Below are 23,100 nucleotides of genomic sequence, written 5' to 3'. Positions count from 1 at the left end.
AATGTACCTTGTAGCATACCAGTTGCATAGACAAAATCCAATGTCCACGATGGGGTAGAGGCGAAATGGACTATACCCTAGCTTATGTAAGGACCGTTCAGAAGCCTGATAACAGAGGGGAGGGAACAAGCTGTTCCGGAGTCTGGAGGTGTATGCTTCCAGGCTTCTGTATCTTCTGCCAGTCAGGAGCAGGGAGAAGGAATGACCTGGGTGGGACAGGTCTCTTATTATGCTGACTGCATTTTCCGAGGCAGCGTGAAATGTAGATGGAGGCAATAGTGGGAAGTCTGGTCTTTACGATGGACTAGCCTACTTTTACAACTCTCTGCAATTTCTTGCAGTCTGAGGCAAATTTGTTCACAAACCAAGCTGTGACAGTGTGTGTTCTATGGTGCATCTTGTACTTGATTTTGACGATTACATTTATATATATATATGGCATTAACTGATCTGATGGATCGCATGCAAAGCAAAGCTTTTCACTGTCTCTCAGTACATGTGACAACAATAAACCTAAACCTAAGAACCAATATTGAAACAAAATGCATCACTTGTATATAATTGTCCGAGGCTGCTTTATTTCCATGTTTCATTCCACTTCTACCTGATTTATGTTTACAGGATAAACTGACAGATTTGGAGATGGAGTTGGATGAGGAGAGAAATAATTCAGACCTTCTGACAGAGCGCATGAATAGAGACCGAGAGCAGGTAACTAAGCCAGTCGGAGTGACGAGATAATAGATTGAACATGTTGCAATTGATTAGCCATGGAAATGGCTGTCTTGTCTATGGTATAAGAATCTGTCTCATAAAGCTGCCGCTACAAGGGCAGACAATATAAATAAGTTGACAAAGTAACTGATAAAATTCCAGGCATTAATATCGTCTGTAAGTCAGTATTGATTTTCCTCTCCCTGTGACCAACACGGAACAACCAGCCGTTGTATTATTCAGTTGCATTGTGTTTGGAATAATGTGTTGATGTGACCATAAAAATACATTGGTTGGGTTGGCTGATATGGTCCACACCAGGCGATGACAATGAATGAGTTGTTCGATAAATATTTCTTGTCTAACGTGCTGTAAAGTTGCAGATCTGCAGCCGATTGCCTCACTCGTAAATATACCCGTCAACACATGCCATGTCTGATAAGTTTGCTTATTGATTTTGTGAACTGCCACACGATTCATTAGCTCTATTCCGCTCCAAAAAAACATTTGGAAAAAATTGAAAGGTGCCCATTAAAACATTCCTGTGAGTCCAGAGGTTTCTTGGCCATTCAGTTGGATCGTCTTGACCCATTCCCTAATGCCCCTGTCCCACTTAGGAAATCTGAACGGAAACCTCTGGAGACTACGCGCCCCACCCAAGGTTTCCGTGCGGTTCCCGGAGGTTGCAGGTGGTTGCCGGAGGTTGCAGGTAATGGAAGCAGGTAGGGAGACTGACAAAAACCTCCGGGAGCCTCCGAGAACCGCACGGAAACCTTGGGCGGGGCGCAAAGTCTGCAGAGGTTTCTGTTCAGGTTTCCTAAGTGGGACAGGGGCATAAGACCAGCTTCCTGCCTTGCTCCACAGCCCTCAGTAGCAGAGTGGCAGCTTTAAGTCACGTTAAAAGGTGCTCTATTCTCAGCTTGCTCATTGTGTGTGATACCATTGTGGCACGCAGCATAATTGGGGTGGGGGCACAGTATAGGTCACAGTGAACTTTGCTTTTATTTGCAGCAAAGTAAAATAGTTTGAACTTGATTTGGATTCAATAGCCATTGAATGACATGTTGAATCATATATCACTTTCGCCTTTACCAAGCTAACTTGGTTTGAGTTTTAAGCCCTTCGATAATAATAGGTTATATGTGTGCTTAAATAAAGATGGTGCAACCAGTATGAATGGCGAAGGCAGTAATTGTCATCAACACCGTATCGGTTTCAGTTTGGACAGGCTACCAGTGATGTAACATAGTTAAGCATGGAACACTCAGCTCTGTTACTGATCACCAGCGATCTCCATTTTCACCAAATACTCTTGTGTGTAAAGTTTCAACACACTAGATCTTACAGCCAAAAGTTCTAACCATATCCACCCATCTAATCTGTTTTAAGACTGAATCAATGCTTAGCCCACAACATTAAAGGTTTATTGTTCCCACATAATATTGTTTTGAAATGTTATATTTCAAAGGGAAAACAATTTCTTAATTCGAATGGAATGATCAAGCAGGCCGGGACGTTTAATATATCTGAACAGTGAAGCCAGCATCTCTCCAGCTGATTTCATGCCTCATTTAAGAGCTGCTTATTTCCCTTGATTAGTTGCCAAATCATAGACTAAACCATTCACAAGCTACAGAATTTTACATAGTGTTTCTGTCATTTGATCTTCTGGCATGTAATTAAAAGAGTCCTTTTAACCTCCAGCACAAATAGGTTTTGAATCGGGGGATTATGGAAAAGGGTTTTATTCCTCCTGACTTTGCATGTTGAGAGATTTGAACTTCTTGCTCCATAAAAATAATCCCTTTAAAATTGGATTGTACTTAATTTCCATTAGTTTGTAAAATGAAGATTATGTTGCATCTTGGCTTGTGTGGAGATTCTTATTTGACTTGCCTACTTGTGTGTTTTGTCCTGATATGTACGTCTGTTCAAAGCAACTACTTGTTCATTTTTGATATTCATAATCTGGTTGCATAGTGAATAATATAATGAGAAGGTTCAACATTTCCTTGTTATGTCAATGTTTATTGCTTTTTAATGCTGCACCGAGTGGGTGTGCATGATTTATTTTTGACTGGAAAACATCTCGGTAAATTGTTTGAAAATGGAAGTTTTGCCCTCATTGGAAAGTAGAAGCTGAGTTCAAGGGGCCAGGTTGGCAATGTGTTTTGATGTGAAAATGTGTTAATGAAAGGGTTTGATAATGAAAGGGTTTGATGTTCCACTAGTACTCACTTAGCGGATTTTACCTTCAGCATATTACCCAGCAGTCAGAACATGTTAGAAACTATATTAATACAATGCATGGAATTTATCAGGGATGGTATGACATTATAAATGTCATACGTCTTAAGGCCAAAGAGTTTTTTGTACCACACAAGCTTCATCTCACTTTTCAGAAATGCACCAATGCATGTGATAGCAAAACTTGCATTCTGCATTGTCAAAGATATAAGCTTATAAATGAGTTGTTAATTAGACCCCTACATACAGATTTACTGATGTAAATGTAAATCAACCCATCGCATTATTCAGTGAATAGTGACGTTTTCCACCAAAATCAGATTAAAAGTTGTCATTATGATTTCACTGTTTGTGGCATTCTCCGTTGCACACACGATCACAGCTATTATACGGCAAATGGAATTAGTTGGCTAAACACACTCGGGCCACTGAGGTTTAAAAAATATGTTTTGTAAATGCATAGTTTTTCTTATTTTGGATCATAGATTTGTTTCTGTACGCAGCTTTATCTGTTTTATAAATAACTTTATTAGAGAATAAATGTGTTTGACAGTTCGGTGTGTTAAAGTTTAAGAAGGAACTGCAGATGCTGGAAAATAGGCGACGTTTCAGGTCGAAACCCTTCTTCAGACTGAAGAATGAGCTCAGTCTGAAGAAGGGTTTCGACCTGAAACGTTGCCTATTTCCTTTGCTCCGCAGATGCTGCCTCACCCGCTGAGTTTCTCCAGCATTTTTGTCTATCTTTGGTGTGTTAATGTAGTGTTTTGTGTAACTGACAGCGACCATCACTAAAATGATGGTAGTTGAACATATTCAGCTGAATCTTGCACATCTAGACATCTAGAATCTTGGACATCCTCTTGGACTCGAGCCCATGGCCATGACATGAGAACCATGAGATAGGACACGGGCTCAGGCTTAGCATCTTTGCTGGAGCTTGTCAAAGTAAATATGGTGACCCTCAGTCAGAACTCATCACTAGCTCTGTCTGTTTAAGAAAGACTTCCATTTATCCAGCACATCCTACAGGCATACATCTCTGGAGTGTGGAAGGAAACTGGAGAAAACCCACGTGGTCACAGGGAGAATGTTACAAACTCCATAGAGACAGCATCCAGAGTCAGGATGGAAAATAGGTCTCTGGCGCTGTAAGACAGAAAGTCTACCGCTGTGCCACTGTGCTGCCCCTCGACTTGGTCAATGTGACTATTATTCCTGTATGTGTCCCGAGGGTTAGTATAGGAGGCAGAGAAGAAGAAAGCGCAGTGCTGACAGTACAGTATCAACAACAGAACCTTCCTGCTGGTTGGGAAAATGTACAGTGAACAGGTACACGATAAAGGAAATAATGTTTAGTGCAAGATAAAGCCAGTAAAGTCTGATCAAATTGGGCTTGTGGGTAAATTGGGCTTTATGCCACAGTCTTCAGATGGGAATAATCAACAAATGTTCCAGCATTTGAATAGTTTAGTTACTTCAGCTGTTGTGTGGGTGCTGGAAAAAGTAAGATTCTGTTGTGATAACCTTGAACTCCCACCAATTGCCAAATTGGTTTTGAAGCTTTGAACAGTCAGGGTTCAGGCATTGAAGAGTTGCCGATGCTTGGGTTTGCTCCAAAAACACTTGGATTTATTTATAAGTTGTCCAACCAAAAGTTGGAGTTGCAAATAAGTATGCTTTGAAGATCTTTGCATTTGTGAAATTACAGTTTGCAAGATAAATAGAGTGAAGGATAAACTGAATAATTTTGAGAGCTGCAAAATTGTAATCCACAATCCCTGGCACACAGTTGCTGGTAAATTGATGACCTCTATGTTGGAAAGGATCAAGTTCCCTAGTTTTTTTGGACCCAATATAATCATGATGCTTTTTTAATTGGTGAGACTGAGTTCAAATGGATAAAAGTATGATCAAAAGAATATTATTGGTACAAGAGTTAACAAAGTATACAGATGCACAAAATATACACTACCTTGTTGACTTGGAAGCCGCTCACCATTCCATTGTCACAGGAGCTAAATCTCAGAGTTCCGAGCCTGGTAGCAGAGAAGGAGCACCCTAACTGCACAGTCTGTGGCTGTTCAAGATGATTCCCCACTACAGCTGATAAATACTAGCCTTGGTAACAACTCCCACCTCTCAGAAATGAAAAGAGACAAACGGATTAGCACTGAATGGTTTAATGCTAAATCGATAGACCTGTCAAGAACACATCAAGATTAATATCATAGAAAAAAATATATTGATAAAATGTTCTTTCATTTCTGTGATTCAGTTTGAAGTGCTTCAGTGAATTACTATTGAAGAGTGTTTGCTGTTATTTTGGAGGCAGAATCAGGACTCAAGCTGCACATGAGGTCACAAAAACACTTGACATTAAATGATGATCTAGAATGCATGGCAGATGTTTTTCTGGTTTCCTGACTCCATGCCATTTTGTTAAGTAGGATTTATATCCTTTTAAAGTTTGCCCAAGTGATGTTTTCAGCCAGATGTGTCTGAGGTTCATATCTAGTGAAGCAAAGCTTGTCTTAGAAAAATGCTTTTGGTGAGGATGAGTGTGGTTATTCAGTCCAATTCGCAGCACAGTAGTCCCATTGCCAATAAAATGGTGTCATTTTCATTTTAAGTCACGGATGCTGAGAAGGTCTCCCTCAGCAGGGCTCTAAACTTTGCACCACAGCTCCAGCCGCTCTTTCTCCAATTCATAGCATTCCCCTGCTGTGTTGTTACCTTCCCCCTTCCCACCATATTCCAGTCACTGCCACTGAGTTCTAATTCCAAAAATAGCCCCTTTCCAATTCCGTGAGCTGGGGGGGGGGGGGTCCTTCGGTCTCCTCCCCTCCCCCCCCAAACAGCATCTTGTAACCAACGCAGTGTTGCGCAGTGCAAGGGAGATCCTCCACTGCCCTCCTGTGTTCTTGTTGCTGTGTGGAGGCAGGGGTGTTACCACAGCAATGGTAGAACATAGAAAATAGGTGCAGGAGTAGGCCATTCGGCCCTTTGAGCCTGCACCGCCATTCATTTCATGGCTGATTATCCAACTCAGTATCCTGTAGCTTCCTTCTCTCCATACCCCTTGATCCCTTTAGCCACAAGGGCCACATCTAACTCCCTCTTAAATATCATTTCGGACCTAAAAGACTTCCCCCTTATCCTTAAACTGTGACCCCTTGTTCTGGACTTCCCCAACATTGGGAACAATCTTCCTGCATCTAGCCTGTCCAACCCCTTAAGAATTTTGTAAGTTTCTATAAGATCCCCCCTCAATCTTCTAAATTCTAGCGAGTACAAGCCGAGCCTATCCAGTCTTTCTTCATATGAAAGTCCTGCCATCCCAGGAATCAGATCAGAACAGAGGGAAGATGAGCGTGTCCTGCTCCTGCCCACTGCTGGGTCCCAGCTGATAACAGTGCACCTGCCACACAGACACCAGGTGTTGGAGGCAGCTCAGTGTAAGGGTGGAGATGAAGCCCCATTCATCTGAAGATGAAACAAACCAGGCAAAGCTAATAATGTTTCAACTTGTTCCGTTGTGACGGTTTGGGGCCCTGCAGCATTTATTGGCACTGATTATATGGAGTCGGAGTAGAATAAATACAGTAAACTCAGAGGAGAGCTAATCACTTTATGCAAGAAAGGAAGTAAATTCTGGCATTCAAGTCTTAACAGTTGACCTGACCTTCAAGTGTGGAATGCATTCTGTTCTTGCTCCATGAAGTGGTTCCAATCCACGCCGCCTAATGCTTTAATCTGTAGTTTGTTTTCTTTATATTTTGAATTTAAAAGAATAAGTGCGTACACTTGGCATGTAGTTTTTATCAAATGTTTCAATTTTGGATAAATGTGCCCCTTGGTTGCCTGGGTTGTTGACAAAAATACAAGGTGCCGGAGAGACAGAGCAGGTCTGGCACCATCTCTGGATGACATGATAGCTGCCAATTCAGGTGAGGACCCCCCTACTCCCAAATGAAGGTTTATGACCCTACACGTTGCCTATCCATGTCTCTTAGAGATGTTGCCTGACCTGCTGAGTTACTCCAGCTACCTGCGTTTGTTTTTGTAAACCACCATCTACCATTCCTTGTGTCTTGGATTGCTGAATTGTTAATAATTGATTATTATTCATTCTGGTGTAGCATGATGTGATTTGAGTACTAAATATTTACCTCAGTGGTACGAATGATTTATGTTTAAAGCTGTACTCTAACAAGACATAGCTTAGGATGGAAGTTCTTTTAAGGTTGTAATTGAGCTGGACTGCTGAGAAATTCAATGATATCATAGCTCCACCGTAGCACAGCTGCAAATTAATTTTGGATGAGATACGATTGTGAAATTTTCCACTTGCTTTGTGTTGCTCTGGAAATGTAACCAGTGGTCAGTCAGTCAGTCAGTCACCCTGGCAACGCTGGTGACAGGAGGGTATCATTCCACACACATCTCCCTCTGGAGCTTTGCTGGGGAGTGTAGACCATGCTGCCTGGGATTGCCTGTTAGTGGGCACTCTGTGGACCATGACATGCAGGCAAGGTCATCCATGGTCATATCTCCACTACACCATCCTCTCTCCTCCCCCTGGCCTCTCACCCCATCCCTGGACTGCACTGCACCACCCTTCCCAAACTCTCCCCTCTTACCATTCCTCCCTAGCTGGTTTCCCAGCCACCTTGTGTCGGTTTGGGCACTGTTTCTGCGCTTTCATGTCTCAGCTTTGAGGAGCTGCCTTAACATTGGGCCTTTTTTAATCATTTTACAGTGTTGCATCAATGAAAAAATGCATTGGTATTCTTCACATTTTGCTCCTTGGCAGCAGTAGCTCGAGGGTCACAGTCATGGGTTTAAACCTAAAGAATGTTTGGCCCATGACTTTTCAGACTGTTAAAATATAAACTGCAATGAAATGGAGTTAATTTTTCCCCTCCATGCTAGTTTAATTGGCCTTCCCACAGTGTTTGAGAGTTTTATTTTAGCTCAAATAAAATTATTTTACTACTTTTCTGATGAAAGCCAGCCTGGCTTTTCAAATGAACTGCTTTGTATTGGTGTGAATCTTCATAATGCTTTAATGCTCATTTCTTGCACTCCAGGCTTCAGTGCACGTTGCATATAGTATATCCCAACTTGTTTACATTGTTGGCGTTTCTGTTGGTTTTACCTGAACACTCGAGCTGTTCTGCAACGTTGAGCTTACTTTGCACAGGTGTTAGTAAAGCAGTAAATGCTCAGCAGGCCGGGCAGCTTAGTACAACTATGTGTGCAGGTTTGGTCTCCTAATTTGAGGAAGGACATCCTTACTATTGTGGCAGTGCAGCGTAGGTTCACGAGGCTAATCCCTGGGATGGCGGGACTGTCATATGCGGATAGATTGGAAAGACTGGGCTTGCATTCACTGGAATTTAGAAGGATGAGAGGGAATCTTATAGAAACGTATAAAATTGTAAAAGGGCCGGACAAGCTGGATGCAGGAAAAATGTTCCCAATGTTGGGGGAGTCCTGAACTAGGGGCCACAGTCTAACAATAAAGGGGAGGCCATTTAAAACTGAGATGAGAAAAAAACGTTTTCACCCAGAGAGTTGTGAATTTGTGGAATTCTCTGCCACAGAAGGCAGTAGAGGCCAATTTACTGGATTAATTTAAAAGAGAGTTAGATAGAGCTCTAGGGGCTAGCGGAATCAAGGGGTATGGGGTGAGGGCAGGCACGGGTTACTGACTGTGGATGATCAGCCTTGATCACAATGAATGGTGGTGCTAGCTCACAGGGCCAAACGGTGGCCTCCTGCACCTATTTTCTATGTTTCTATGTTGACAAACGGCAGGGAAAGTGGAAAATGACAGGCAGGTGGAGAGAACGGGGAGTGATTTGGGGGGGGGGAGATGGTCTTTTACCTGTGATAGGTGAGTGAATAACCAAAGTGGTGGTGAATCTGGGTGGATGGACACTGGTGAACAACGATATATATATATTGTGATGTGGTTGAGGGTTAAAGTGGAGTCTGGTTCATCTTAATTGGTGGAGGGGAGGGGGTGTTTTTATGCCTGGAAACCACAGCACAAATGTATCTGATTCACACTCTGCACTACAAAAGGTTCTGATTACTTGCGGTACATTTCTTGATCTATCGAAGATGATAATTCGTTCCAGACAGCAATCAGGAGGAAATTAGTTGCCATAATACAGTAAACAATCACAATAAATCTCTTTAGAGTAGATTTTGGCTATAGTGGATCAAGGCTCCAGTAGGACCCCTCCCCCCCCCCCTCCCTCCCCTCCCTCCACCCCCCCTCGCCTCCACCTCTACTTCCCCATTTCCGCCAGCTATCCAATGACCTGGCACCAAGTGATGTGCTACTGGTTGCGGGAGTGGAGAGAGCCAGTAGCATGAGGGCAGAGTGATCACCAGTCCTGTCTCTGGGACACTGCATGTGGGGCCGGGGGCTATGTATTGTATTGTATTGTATTGTGGCAGCTTGCCCTGCGAATTCCCACTCATCTAATCCTCCCCGAGCACCGCGTTTCTCCCCTCCCTTTACTCCCCTCATTCGGTTACAGTGGATAATCGACAATGGCGGACACCATCCTCTTCCCCCACCCAGTGGTTCATTATTACGAAGGTTTACTCTAATAATAAAATGAACTATTCCACTAAATATTACAAAGTAAAGGGTGAAATTCAACACAATTAAAAGCAATTCGGCAGTGTGAAATATTAAAGCAAGAAAACATAGCATCAACTTGCAGACAACCACTTTGATTTGAACTAAATTTGGGAGTCAAGAGTTATTTTAAATGCAGTTAAATTATTATTAAATTTTAAAAATGTGTTTGATTAAGTTGTCCAGGGTTAGAGATCCTTGGAACAATTACGGCCTGTCCACATTGTGCTTGCTTTCCAATTGGTCTGAATGTTTAAGACCAACCCCAACTTTTAGCATCCGATGTGAGCAACTCAAGGCTGTTGAAAGTGGAAACAAACATGTCTATTCTTTGAATCGTAAATAAAGTTTGAATGCAGTTTGATACGTTTCATTTGTCTTATCTGCTGATTGCAGATTTGTGAAATTCCATTTGAGCAGTTACAGTGTACTTGATCACTTTCCACAAAGCCGGAAGGTCACAAGCCAATCCCAGCGAGACAATTCTGGCAAACTCTCAAAGTGCTTACACTGACTGCAAAAAGCCCTTTCCTGTAAACAGAATCATGCATACAAGCCATTGTCATTAATCTTCAAATGTGAAGTACAACAAAAAAGGAAGTGACCCGGGAACACTGATGAGGGCAACATTGAGAGAACTCTTTTTCTACATTTATAATTCCAGGCAAGCTTTGTAAAAAGAAATTCCATTCCAGACACAAGTACAATTTTGTATCAACCTCAGGATAAATACAACTGTGTTCATTTGTACCAGATGTTAATCCCTTCTAAAATCAACTTCCTGTCCTTTCACTTCCAATATTTTAATTCATATGATGAATTTTGAATGTTTTACAAGCTGTTTCATATTATCCCTAATACTAAACAACTGTTTCTTATAGATTTTCACCCCATCATTCCCATTGTCGAAGGTCGAAGGTGGACAAAAAAGCTGGAGAAACTCAGCGGGTGAGGCAGCATCAATGGAGCGAAGGAATAGGCGACGTTTCGGGTCGAGACCCTTCTTCAGACGTCTGGCCCGCTGTGTTTCTTCAGCTTTTTTGTCCACCTTCGATTTTTCCAGCATCTGCAGTTCTTTCTTAAACAATAGTCAAGGTCGAGTTTTTCCTCTTCATTTGCTTCATTGGTCTGATGGTAATAAGAACATTTTATCGTGGTGCGTTAATCCTGGAATATAGCGGAATACACAACGGTGCTGGCTCGAAGGGCTGAATGGCCTCCTCCTGCACCTATTTCCTATATTTTCTATATACGGGGTGTTCCTTTAATCAAAGAATCTCAGACAACAGGTCCATAGCCTGAAGTAGTTGTTGAAGTAATTCAAGTCTGTCTGTATACGTATAAATGCTGACAGCTGCCCAGCTTCAACCACTCTTGCAGGCAGAATGTTCCAGAAACCTCCCATTCTCTGGGTGAAGAAGGTCTCCTTTATGTCCCCTTGTATCTCTTTCCCACTGTACCCTAAATCTGGTCTCATCTATTGATGATATGGGGATAACTCTCCTAAGGTCTATCCAGCTAAGGCCCATCATTTTATATACTTCAATTATGCCTCATTACTCCAGGGAGCAAACACCTAGCTTCTTCAGACTCGCCTTCTAACTGAACGGTTTCACCCCAGTTAACATTCTGGTGAATCCTTTTCACATCCTTTCTAGCACCATCAATGCTTCCTGCACCTTGGTGACCGGATCTGCACAGCTGAGATCTGACCATGGTTTTATACACAGAGCGTAACCTTCTATTCGGTGCCCTGACTAATGTAAGCCTGTATCCCATATGCCTGACTAATGAAAGCCCATATCACGCATGCCTTACTAACCATAGTATCCACCAGTACCAGCCGCCTTCAAAGGTCCAAGGTACCTCTGTTCACCAACATTCCCTACAACCTTGCCGTTCATGGTGCATGTCCCAGCCTCATTAGAGCCCCCAATATACATTGATTGCATCACATTTGTCTGGATTACACTCCATCTCCAATTTTTCAGCCCATTTATGCAGTGCATTGATACAGACCACCTGATACAGACTACCCGCTGTGCTATCAATAACTCCACCAGTCATTGTGTCATCCGCAAAAAGCAAACTGACTGAATGTCCGGGCCATTCTTACTGATCACACCATCCACATCACCTCATTCATGTATATTACAAACGGCCAGGGTCCCAGCACTGATATTTGTGGGACACATCATCATAGACATTCATTTTCAAAAGCACCCTTCTACTATTAATGTGAAGCCAATTTTGAATTCAGTTTGGTAACTTGCTCAGGATCACATGGCCCCTAACCTTTCAACCAGTCTCCTATGTGGGACTTTGTTAGAGGCTTTAACAAAGACCATGTAAATCAGGGACAAGGAAGTGCAGATGCTGGTTAATAAACAAAAGGGCACAAAATGCTGGAGTAACTCAGCAGGTCAGACAACATCTCTGGAGAACATGGATAGGTGACATTTTGGGTCGAGACCCTTCTTCAGACTGAAAAAATGTCTTGACGCAAAGTGTCACCTATCCCTGTTCTCCCGAGATGCTGCCTGACCAGCTGAGTCACTCCCGCACTTTGAGAGTTTCCATGTAAATTGCACCTTCTTCAATACACTCTGTTCCCTCTTCAAAAAATTCACTCGATTGGTCAGACGAGTTCTTCCCTGGTCAATGCTATCTGATTAGTCCCTGTCTTTCCAAAGCTATCATTAATCCTGTCTCTCAGAATTTATCCAGCATCTTCCCTACCACTGATGTTTGGCACACAGGTCGATAGTTATCAGTTTTTATTTCCCAAAGAAAGCCCCCTGTGCTTGCTTACGTGGCTTTGGTCTGCAGCTTTGCTGTCTGAAGCAGCGTATGATTGCACTTCAGATAGAATTGAAATTCACATCACAACAACGAGTGAAGTGGTGAAGATCAATAAGGGAGGGATATGTCAAACTGAATCTCTTGCTAAAATGTAACTGAATAGAAAGTGATAAGAGACAAAAGTGCTGAATAATGAAAGTAGCATGCTTCATTAGAATGTGGTAAACAACGAGATTAAATATTAGAATTTTGACAAGTCTTGTCCAACCCCATAATGGATTATTCTAGTGACCTTGATTAAGCTCGAATGCTGTATCAAATAGTGTCATGTTTTATTTTTCTTGTCATACCTGAAAGAGCAGTTAAAGCCTTGTTCAGTTGTTTACTACAGTTGGCTTTGCATTAAATGTTGTTGTGCCCTGCAGTATATTGTTTACTGTGTGTGTGTGTGTGTGTGTCAACTGAATTGAATCTAATAAAATTTGCTAACTTGAAGGAAATAATTTTAAAAGAAAATAAATTCCACGACAAGCAGGATGGATCAAGGGGGTTTCTTGTGTTTGTGGGATCTGTGGGGCTGGAGATTCGATTCCACTGTCGTTATTCCAGAGCTGCACCTGAGCTCAGAGATTTTACCACTTTAATGTAGCCATAAATGTTTTTGTTATTTTGTTATTTTGCTCTATTAAATTCACACACAATTTAAAGTTATGGATTATTTAAAATGTGAACATAGTGAAATAGTTTATCTTAAGAAATGCGACGCCTCCTAGCAGGTAAAGCAGACCAACTCGTAGTGATTTGGTCTCCTTTTATCGACTTTTTACAAGCATATGATGCAATACAACCATAGAAATCAAATGTTTCAGAATCAGGTGACGGGTGGCCAAGAACATAAAATAGGTACAGGGTATCTCTTTCAATCTCCTTTTTTTTCTACTTTGTTTCTTTCTCTTTCTCTTTCTTCTTTTCTATCTATCTATCTCTCTCTCTTCTCCATTCTTCTGTACCTTGTCGTGTACTTCTCTCTTCTTTCGGGCTATCTTACTATTTCACGCACCAATCTCTGTGATAACCTTAAGGGGTTGGACAGGCTAGATGCAGGAAGATTGTTCCCGATGTTTGGGGATGTCCAGAACAAGGGGTCACAGTTTAAGGATAAGGGGGAAATCTTTTAGGACCGAGATGAGGAAAACTTTTTTCACACAGAGAGTGGTGAATCTGTGGAGCTCTCTGCCACAGAAGGTAGTTGAGGCCAGTTCATTGACTATATTTAAGAGGGAGTTAGATGTGACCCTTGTGGCTAAAGGGATCAGGGGGGTATGGAGAGAAGGCAGGTACAGGATACTGAGTTGGATGATCAGCCATGATCATATTGAATGGCGGTGCAGGCTCGAAGGGCCGAATGGCCTACTCATGATTCAGATTCAGATTCAATTTAATTGTCATTGTCAGTGTACAGTACAGAGACAACGAAATGCATTGTCTGCACCTATTTTCTATGTTTCTATAATCTCTCTTTTTCTACTCTTCTTCCTGTTTTATTATTAAATTTAAAATAAGAAGTTGTATATGAGATGTAATATGTCAATAAGTATTAGGTACTGTGGTACCACATTATTGTACTTCTAACAAATTTAAATTAAAAAAAAAAAGAAAAAAGGAAAGGGACTAGTCGTGCTGCAATTTGGCCAGTGCAGCTTCCCCAATATCCTTCACATTCACCAGAAGTTCAAGTGAAGCAAAGTCTGACCCCCCCCCCCACAAACAAAAGCAAAATATTCCCGCGTTGAGGCCCTCGTGAGCAACATTGAGCAGGACAAATCCATTAGACTGTTAAATATTATTGTTCCCATTATTTACTGAGGACTTGTGTTCAAGAAGCAACTGCAGGTGCTGGGGAAATCGAAGGTAGACAAAAAGTGCTGGAGAAACTCAGCGGGTGCTGCCACACCCGCTGAGTTTCTCCAGCACTTTCATTTACTGAGGACTTACTCTCAGAGCTGGGTGACTGAATCTGTCCGTTTGCTGTGAAGTTTCCCAGTTTTGTTGGCTTTCTCCAGCGTCATTCTGGGCGCTCCCCTCTTCGATCCTGTGTCTGAAGTGAAATAACTTGAAGGGAGATCAGAGGAAGTCTGTACCGAACATGAGCAATGGTATTTGACATGCGAGGAATGAATCCCAATCTTCCAATCTACCTTGTTACCGTCCTAGCATTTAAAAAAAATCTTCACTTTCTCTGCCGTTGAAACACTATATTCTGCACTCTTTTTGTTTCCTATATTGCTCTACCTGTTGTACTCGTGTACGGTATAATTTATCTGGCTAGTGCACAAAACAATGATTTTCACTCTTGTCTCGGTACATCATGAACCAAAACCAATACAAGATGACCTGATTCTGTAAATATTTTGTGGTTCAGTCACAAGCTTGATAAAGATATACAATGTTTACTGCTTGTCGCTGATATATTGTTGACTGCGACATAAAATATGTGATGTCTTTGTTTTTGATGATTGCAGAGACTGTGATGAAAACGGGTACATAAAAAAGTCAAAATGTTTTGAGGAGTGCATCAGTGAATGGAAAAGTGAATTAGCTAGTAAAATGGAAAAAATGACGGAGATTAAGTGTGTGTTGCTGGCGAACCAAGGCATCAAAGGCCGAATCTGGCATCACAAGCGCGTATGCGCGCGCACACACACACCGCACACCCACGCACACACACGCGCACCCACACACACACACACACACACACACACACACACACACACACACACACACACACACACACACACACACACACACACACACACACACACACACACACACACATATAGGTAATCACTAACATAGTGACACATTTAAAAAACATAAAATATCAATAATATTAATATTTAAAATTAATGTTTAATTTACATCAAATAACATGAATAAGATATTTGCATATAATGAAATAAAAAGAAAACTTTATCATGAAGAAAATTCTTGAGCAATTAAATAATGAAATGGATTGTGGTATTTTTGAGCCCTTTGCTCTACAGATTGGAATGAATTCTGAAGATGTTTCGGTGGGAGCCATCCCTGACTACTTTTCTCTTTCTTTGACAGATCGAGCAGATGCGAAATGAGCTGTTCCAGGAGAGAGCTGCAAGGCAAGATCTGGAGTGTGACAAGATTTCACTTGAGAGACAGGTACCTTATAGGCAGTAGATCAGTAGTGCAGTATTGATGTCCAATAATGCAGCCATGAATTAGTAAAACCATCAACACAAATAGTAATGCACACCACGTTTACAAAACAAAATTGGCGTCAAATGTTCTGAGGTATGAGGAAGGGTCCCGACCCGAAACGTCACCTATTCCTTTCTCCAGGGATGCTGCCTGACCCACTGAATAGCTCCAGCATTTTGTGTCGGTTTTTAAAGCTGCTGACTCTTTCAGATTGTTACATCAATGTACTTTGTCCTGGATATTCATGGGTCATTGGGCCGAGTTAAAGATTCGACATCTATGGAAGCTCTTGAGCAGTTGTTCCAATTGCAATGGGTCTTTCTGTTCATCGACAACAGCTTTGTCATGAAATTGAGGTCATAATGAATAGGAGTAGAATAAGGCCATTCGGCCCATAAGTCTACTTCGCCATTCAATGATGGCTGATCTATCTCTTCCTTCAAACCCCATTCTCCTGCCTTAACACCTGTGTTAACCTCTGACACCTGTACTAATCAAGAATCTATCTCGACCTTAAACTTATCCACTGACTTAGCCTCACAGCCTTCTGTGACAAAGGATTCCACAGATTCACCACCCTCTGACTAAAGAGATTTCACCTAAAAGAACGTCCTTTAATTCTGGGGGCTATGACCTCTAGTTCTAGACTCTCCCACTAATGAAAACATCCTCTCCACAGCCACTCTTTCCAAGCCTTTCTCTATTAGGTTTCAATTAGGTCCCCCCTCATTCTTCTAAACTCCAGCGAGTACAGGCCCGGTGCCGACAAACGCTCATCATAGGTTAACCTACTCATTCCTGGGATCATTCTTGTGAACCTCCTCTGGACCCTCTCCAGAGCCAGCACATCTGTCCGCAGATTTGGTGCCCAAAATTGCTCACAATATTCCAAATGCGGCCTTACCAGTGCCTGATAAAGCTTCAACATTACATCCCTGTTTTTGTATACAAGCCCTCTTTAAATAAATGCCAGCATTGAGTTTGCTTTCTTTTGTTTGTTTGTTTTGTTTATTTAATTATAAAGAAGGCACATCAATCTTTGTGTCTATCTTCTAGATAGCGATAAACTTGACCAAATTGTTGACTTTGATATGTCAGTCTGTGCAGAACCTACTGTATGCTGGTGCTATGCATATTCCACCTGCCTGTTAATATCATGTTCTGGTAACAACCACAAGGATCGAATATCACATGTTGGGATTGCCAATTGGTTTATTTGTCAACTGAAAGAAATGAACGCTTGCAATGTTTGGCATTATTGGACAAAGATACCTCGATATCTTACCAAACATGTGTTGGTGTGCATGCTGTTAAAATAGCTTCCAAAGAATATCCAAATGTGTTCAAATTTTGTTTAATATTGCAACAGTCCAGATACCAGTGTTATGCTAATTAGTGTAAATGTCTGATTTTAAAAAAATAGAGACAAGATAAGCAACAAACTTGAAATGTGATCTGATATATTTAATTTTCACGCTGTAAATTAAGTTGAAGTGGTTAACATTAAAATACAGTTCTTTCCAAACTTGAAACACAAGTTGCAAGTTAGTAATTACTAGATGAGCGAAGCCAATGTATTCACAGTTCCAGAAGTGAGTGTTTGCCAACAATTTTGATTAAAATGATATTTAATCGCAGCACAAAGATCTAAGGAGCAGAATTGCACATCTGGAAGGTTCTCAGAAACAGACTAAGGAAGGGATTGTTACTCAGCTCGAAGCACGGATTCAGGAGCTGGGGGAACGTCTGGAAGATGAGGAAAGGTAGGAGGTGACTTTCCATAAAAACAGAATCAATCTGACTTTATCATCCACCTTGCAAATAAGCATGTTGCTTTAATACAATAATGTGTTTCGTAAACTGATCTTGAGGATCGGATTATTTAATTTAATTCGGTGGAGAAATAGATAGATCAGCATTGGCTCCAGCAACAAATTTGCAGCAGAGATGTTGAGCATGAAAATATAGTGAATATATCTTGATATTAACTGACTGGATATTAATAGTAAGTGATATGACCATTTAACTCTAAATTCTCTCTCCACAGAGGATATCTGATCTCTTTAATTCCAGCATTCGCTTTCATTTTAGATTTCCAGCAACTGCTGGGTTTTATATTCCACAGTTCCAGCATTTTTCTTCCCCACTCAACTGCCTCCAGTTATCTTCCCCATAGATCATCCTGCAGATAGATCATCTGGGAGTGAGCATGCATTTCCTTCCCCCCCCACCCCCCCCCCCCTCTAATCAGGCACCAAAAAGCAATTGTGTCACCTGCTCTCAACCATTGTTGTTTCTTTCATGCCCCGCAAGTTCCAAGGGGCAGAAAAGTGACAATTATGGTGAACAGCAGGTGACATCATTGCTTTTGGTGCCTTCCAAGTTCTGATGAAGGGTCATTGAGATGATCCATTAATTCTGTCTCTCCCTCCCTGCACGGAGTTTGTACATCGCTTGGTGCCATCATGATGTGCAGCTTCCTCACGGATTTCTAGCATCTGCAGTCTTTTTTGTCTATTTTTTCTTTTTGATTACTTTCTGGCAATAAAAAAGGGGTGAAATCCCCACCACTTAGTTGTGAAATCTGAACTGTCTCTCCTGCATTAAGAAATGATGGAACAAAGAGTAGAACAGTAAGAAAACTTTAAGTTGGGAGCTGACTTTACTGAATTGTTTGAAATAATGTAAACTCTGCGATGTGGATTTTGTGTTACCCATGTTAAGAAACTTAAGCTACGGTGACGGGAGGTTTGTGTTGGATTGCACTGATAAGGTCCTGCAGCCTAAAAGGCCTGTCCCACTATAAGAGCTCTCCCGAGTTTAAAAAAAAATCTAACTTGTGGTAAGTACGTAGGAGCTCGGGACGTCTCTTAGCGGCTCGTAACGCCAACGGCAGGTACTCGGGAAACGCGGTAAGCTCATGAAGATTTTTCAACATGTTGAAAAATGTCCACGAGAGCCCCGAGTACCTACGAGCGGCTATTACCGTAATTCGCCGAGTTCGAATCAAGGGAAACCCGGGAGAACTCTTGTATTACCTCATACAGTGGGGCAGGCCCTCACTCACACTAGCTCCGCACCTGTGCTGTGTTTGTACAGTGCTGTTACACCCCCCACATCCGACAAACAGCTGGCATTATCACGGCAACCCATACTTAAGCCACGTGCGGAAATGGCTGGAAAAAGTTGAATAATTTTTGGAAGTTATTGAAACAAATTTAACAGAATGAATGATTTAAAAACATACAAAATTGCAGTTAGTTTAAAACATGAATATGCATCACTTTTAGAAAAAAAATCATCTTGGGTTACCTTTAAATGATAAAATGACCCTGATCATTGCCTATCCATGTTCTTCAGGAATGCTGTCTAACTCACCATGTCCCTCTTAAGTGCCTGTCCCACTTTCCCGAGTTACTCACGATTTGTCCCGAGTTTGCCACTTGATTCAAACTCGGAGAATTACGGTAATAGCCAGCCGTGGGTACTCGGGGCTATTTTCTTTACTCGTGTACATTTTTCAACATGTTGAAAAACGTCCTGACTTACCTGATGCCCCGAGTACCTACGGCTGGCATTACGAGCCGCTACAAAATATCTACGGACTTGCTAGGGCCTCCTACGGACTACGGACATTCTCCGAGTTTGAATCAAGGGGAAAACGCGGGAGAATTCGTGAGTAACTCGGGAAAGTGGGACAGGGGCATAACTCACTGAGTTACGCAAACACTTTGTGTCCTTTTGTGCAAAGGACACCATCTACAGTTCCTTGTTTGTACCTCTAAATGATGTTTGGTAAATGCTTTGGAACAAATGGGACACAGGAGATGCAACACTGATGCAGGGTCATTGAGATGATCCAGATAATTCTGTACCCAAGCTCCCTGACACTGTGGTTTGTCCATCGCTTGGTGGGGGTCATGATGTGCAGCTTCCTCATGCACAGCTAGCTGGCCATCAGTTTCTGCAGACCCGGCAGCAAATTTTTTCTTGTGCAGAGCTTTAATGGCAATAATCCATCTCCTATGCAAGAGCACCCATGATGAAATAGAGTTTCCTGCAAAATGAAAGACTCCAGGTACAAGAAAAACTTCACACTTTGCTCTCACAATAAATTCTTGTGGCCCAATTCAGCTCATGAAAGAAGGGGTTGATACTGTCAATCCAAAGATGATAATTATTAAATTGAGTTTGAAAAATAGTTAGGAATTTCACCCAATTGGTCCGATTTGAACCCGAGTTTCAGGTGAATATAGTGCTTGCCCCATGACACTGTCAAGTAGGGTCGCCAACACTCTCACTCCCAAATAAGGGACAAAAGGTCAAAATAAGGAACAAATTCCCGATGGCGATTCGTTGACCGACTTGGCCGTGGCTGGGTGAATGATGAGTTGGCCCGGGTGCTGGACTGCACACAAAGCCCAGCGGGTGGGCCAGCCCGGGCCACGCAATGTCGCGTGCAAAGTCCGGCACCCCATCCAACTCATGAACCAATGATCGCCATGAGAAGGAGGGGTGGTGGAGTCGGCGGTAAGGTAGCTGGCCAGGTTCGAAGGTAGGCAGCTGGCCGGGCTGCCGACCGACGGGGCCATGGGCGAGGCACTGCTGCTGCTGCACTCCATGGGCTGCACTACATCGGGACGGGTGAGGCGGGACCTGATGCGCTGCTGCGATCCGACAGTCCCTGTGACCTGCGTAATAGCAGTCAAATACTGGAAAAGGGTGGTCCCATATGGGACAAACCTTTTTAGCCCAATATACGGGACAGTTGTCAACCCTACTGCCAAGTGTCCTGGCTCCTTCGGTGCATGGTCATGCCCATGTATGTTGCCTGCACTCTCCCTAACACTGCCTATCCTTTTGGGTTTGTTTTGTTCCATCAATACTGTATTGTTGTAGAACAGCCAATGTCTCTTTGAATGACAGAGCAAGTTTACTGGGTGAAAGACCCTGGGCTTTGATTTTTTATTAATAAGGATTCAATGAGTGGCACAACATGGAAACAGGCCTTTAACCCACTTGTCCACGCTGACAAAGATGCCCCATCTAAGCTAGACCTATGAGGCTGTGTTTGGCCCATGTCACTCTAAACCATTCCCATCCATTTATATATTTGTTATTTCATACTTGTCCTGTCTTGATCAATGCCATTTTGTATGCGTTTAAACAAAAAGCAGAGTTTTGTTCCTTGTAAATGTGCTTTAAAAGTTATTTTTCTAATGAGCGAAAAGCTGAATCAACACAGTCACAGCACGTGCAAGTAGGTCCACAATAACCAAGGAGATTTAGCAAACTCGGAAGTGCTTGCTCCCAATGGGGAAGCTAATGCTGAGCCGATGAACAGATTTGACCATGAATGTAATGACAACACTGCAGAGGGAAATGAAGTAACATACAGCTAAAAGTGGCACATAGAGATTGGATCTGGACTAAAATATAATCACCAGCTGCACACATAAAGAAACCAATTTGTGCCGATGGACTTGTTCTGATTAAATAAGGTCCAGTTTAATGGATGGCATTCATACCTGCAGCAAATTGCTTAATTCAGAAAAAATGCAATAAAAACAGGAATAACAATATATCCGTGTCAGCAAAAGTACATTGCTGTAGCTATATTTAAATCCTTAGGAAACTTGTACAGTGAGCTGAGATTAAACTGTTACAACTTCAGCATTTGCTTGCATTGCTTCAGCAATGATTTATTTTACCATTAGTATTGGCTAACTATTTACAGATATTAATCCCTATGTGGTGTAGGCTGATGTCATTCCAGTGAATAAGCAAGAGGATCAAAATGCTCCTATTATTCTCCTATTACCACTATTGCCTCCCTCTCTGACTAAGATATAAGTTACCTGATTTTAGAGCTCGCTGCACAGTTCAGCCAATTTTTCACTGACACCATTCAATAAATGAGTTAGACCATAAAAGTGCTTTTTAAATACTGCCAGGCATTGCCGATATTGTGGACCAATGTACAAATTGCAACAGAACACGATTGAAAGGTTGAAAATGTAATATGTAATGATGACTCTGAAATCTTCCTGTTATGCGCACTTCGAATGTCTTTTGTCAAATCTGTTTCAGAGAGAGATCTAGTCTGCAACTGAACAATCGCAAACTTGAAAGAAAGGCCAAGGAGTTAATGCTGCAAATAGATGATGAACGCCTCCATCTGACGGACCAAAAGGATCAGGTACGAGGCATAAAATAGCGAGGCAGTGTTTTCTGGCATCAGTTAGGGTCCCTGGAGGGTGGGAGGCCTAACTCTTACAGTTACCACGGCAACGCCATGATTCTAGGCAGGCCAAGTTTGAAGCAACTCGTGTGGAATCACTATGAAAGCTGATAACCAACTATAGCCGACTGTAAATAGGGAATGTTTAAAAATACATACACCTGCATTAAACTGCAATTGAAGGAAATCTGAAATTAAAACAAAAAATGCTGGAAATTTGGTACTGATGGCTCTCATTGACCTGAAATGCTGCCCAACCAGTCAAGTATTGGTGATATTTTAATTTTTTTAAATTTTCAAGCATGTTTAAATAAAATCATTTGGGATGAATGGGTAGGCGTGAAGCTGGATGAGCCTTATTTAAACTAATCTTAGCCACATATTAATGAAACGCAATTTAATCACATTAAAATGTTTCTCTCTGGCTTGTAAGAAATGTGCTGTTTGTCATTAACTTTGCAACTTTCCAGTTGAATCTACGATTAAAAGCATTGAAAAGACAAGTGGATGAAGCAGAGGAAGAAATAGACCGCCTGGAAAATGGGAAAAGAAAGATACAGAGAGAGTTGGAAGAACAAGTAGAAGCCAATGAAGAAATCCAAGGACAAATGAATTCATTAAAGAAAGATCTCAGGTAGGTTGTTGTCTGTTTCCAAAATGCAGCTGAGGTGCGTCTGGCAGGTATTGTAAAATAATTGTTCTGTGATTATATTTGAGTTAAGACTACAATGCAGGTCCCCGTTATGCTGGAAATCTGAAACACAAATTGCTGGAAACTCCGCAAGTAGGCAGCATTTGTAGAAAGAGAAGCAGACTTCACGTTTTGTGCCCTACCTAGTTCCTTTGTCAGAATTGGGAAAGTGAGAAAATTAGTTAGTTATCAGCTGCAGAAAAGCAGGCGGAGGATCGGGTAGAACGAAGGGAATACAGTATTTTTTAACAGTGTGAGACCAAACGGGTTAAGGTGCCACTGTTGTTTCTTGCTAAGAACAGGACTGTGGACATGCCCCGTGGAAAGGTGCCTGCAGGAGGTATGTTCTTTGGGTAATCCAGACCTTCACTCAAGAGGCTGGCAGTCAGTGTCACGGAGGTCTCTATATTGGGATTTGGCAGTTTCCAGCTGTCCGCATTTTAATAGGATGTCTGTAATGAAGACTGAGGCAATGCTGTCCTTGAGAATGGAGTTTCAGTGACCTCCTTCATA

The 23,100-nt window shown here is 41.9% G+C and overlaps 1 protein-coding gene across 3 annotated transcripts in view; it reads left to right on the top strand.

The window, feature by feature from the left end:
• Positions 1-23,100, top strand: part of cgnl1 (cingulin-like 1) — a 126,630-nt gene that overhangs the window by 99,758 nt on the left and 3,772 nt on the right. For all 3 annotated transcript variants that reach the window (XM_055661227.1, XM_055661228.1, XM_055661225.1), the window contains exons 14-18: positions 622-711; positions 15,533-15,616; positions 17,294-17,418; positions 21,746-21,854; positions 22,367-22,530. In XM_055661227.1, the coding sequence (XP_055517202.1) occupies positions 622-711; positions 15,533-15,616; positions 17,294-17,418; positions 21,746-21,854; positions 22,367-22,530 (572 nt within the window). The remainder of the gene's footprint in view (positions 1-621; positions 712-15,532; positions 15,617-17,293; positions 17,419-21,745; positions 21,855-22,366; positions 22,531-23,100) is intronic.

Source organism: Leucoraja erinacea, chromosome 33, assembly GCF_028641065.1.
Source record: "Leucoraja erinacea ecotype New England chromosome 33, Leri_hhj_1, whole genome shotgun sequence".
Lineage (NCBI taxonomy): Eukaryota > Metazoa > Chordata > Chondrichthyes > Rajiformes > Rajidae > Leucoraja > Leucoraja erinaceus.
The sequence above is the reverse complement of the archived record's forward strand: the minus strand, read 5'-3'. Positions and strand labels throughout refer to the sequence as shown.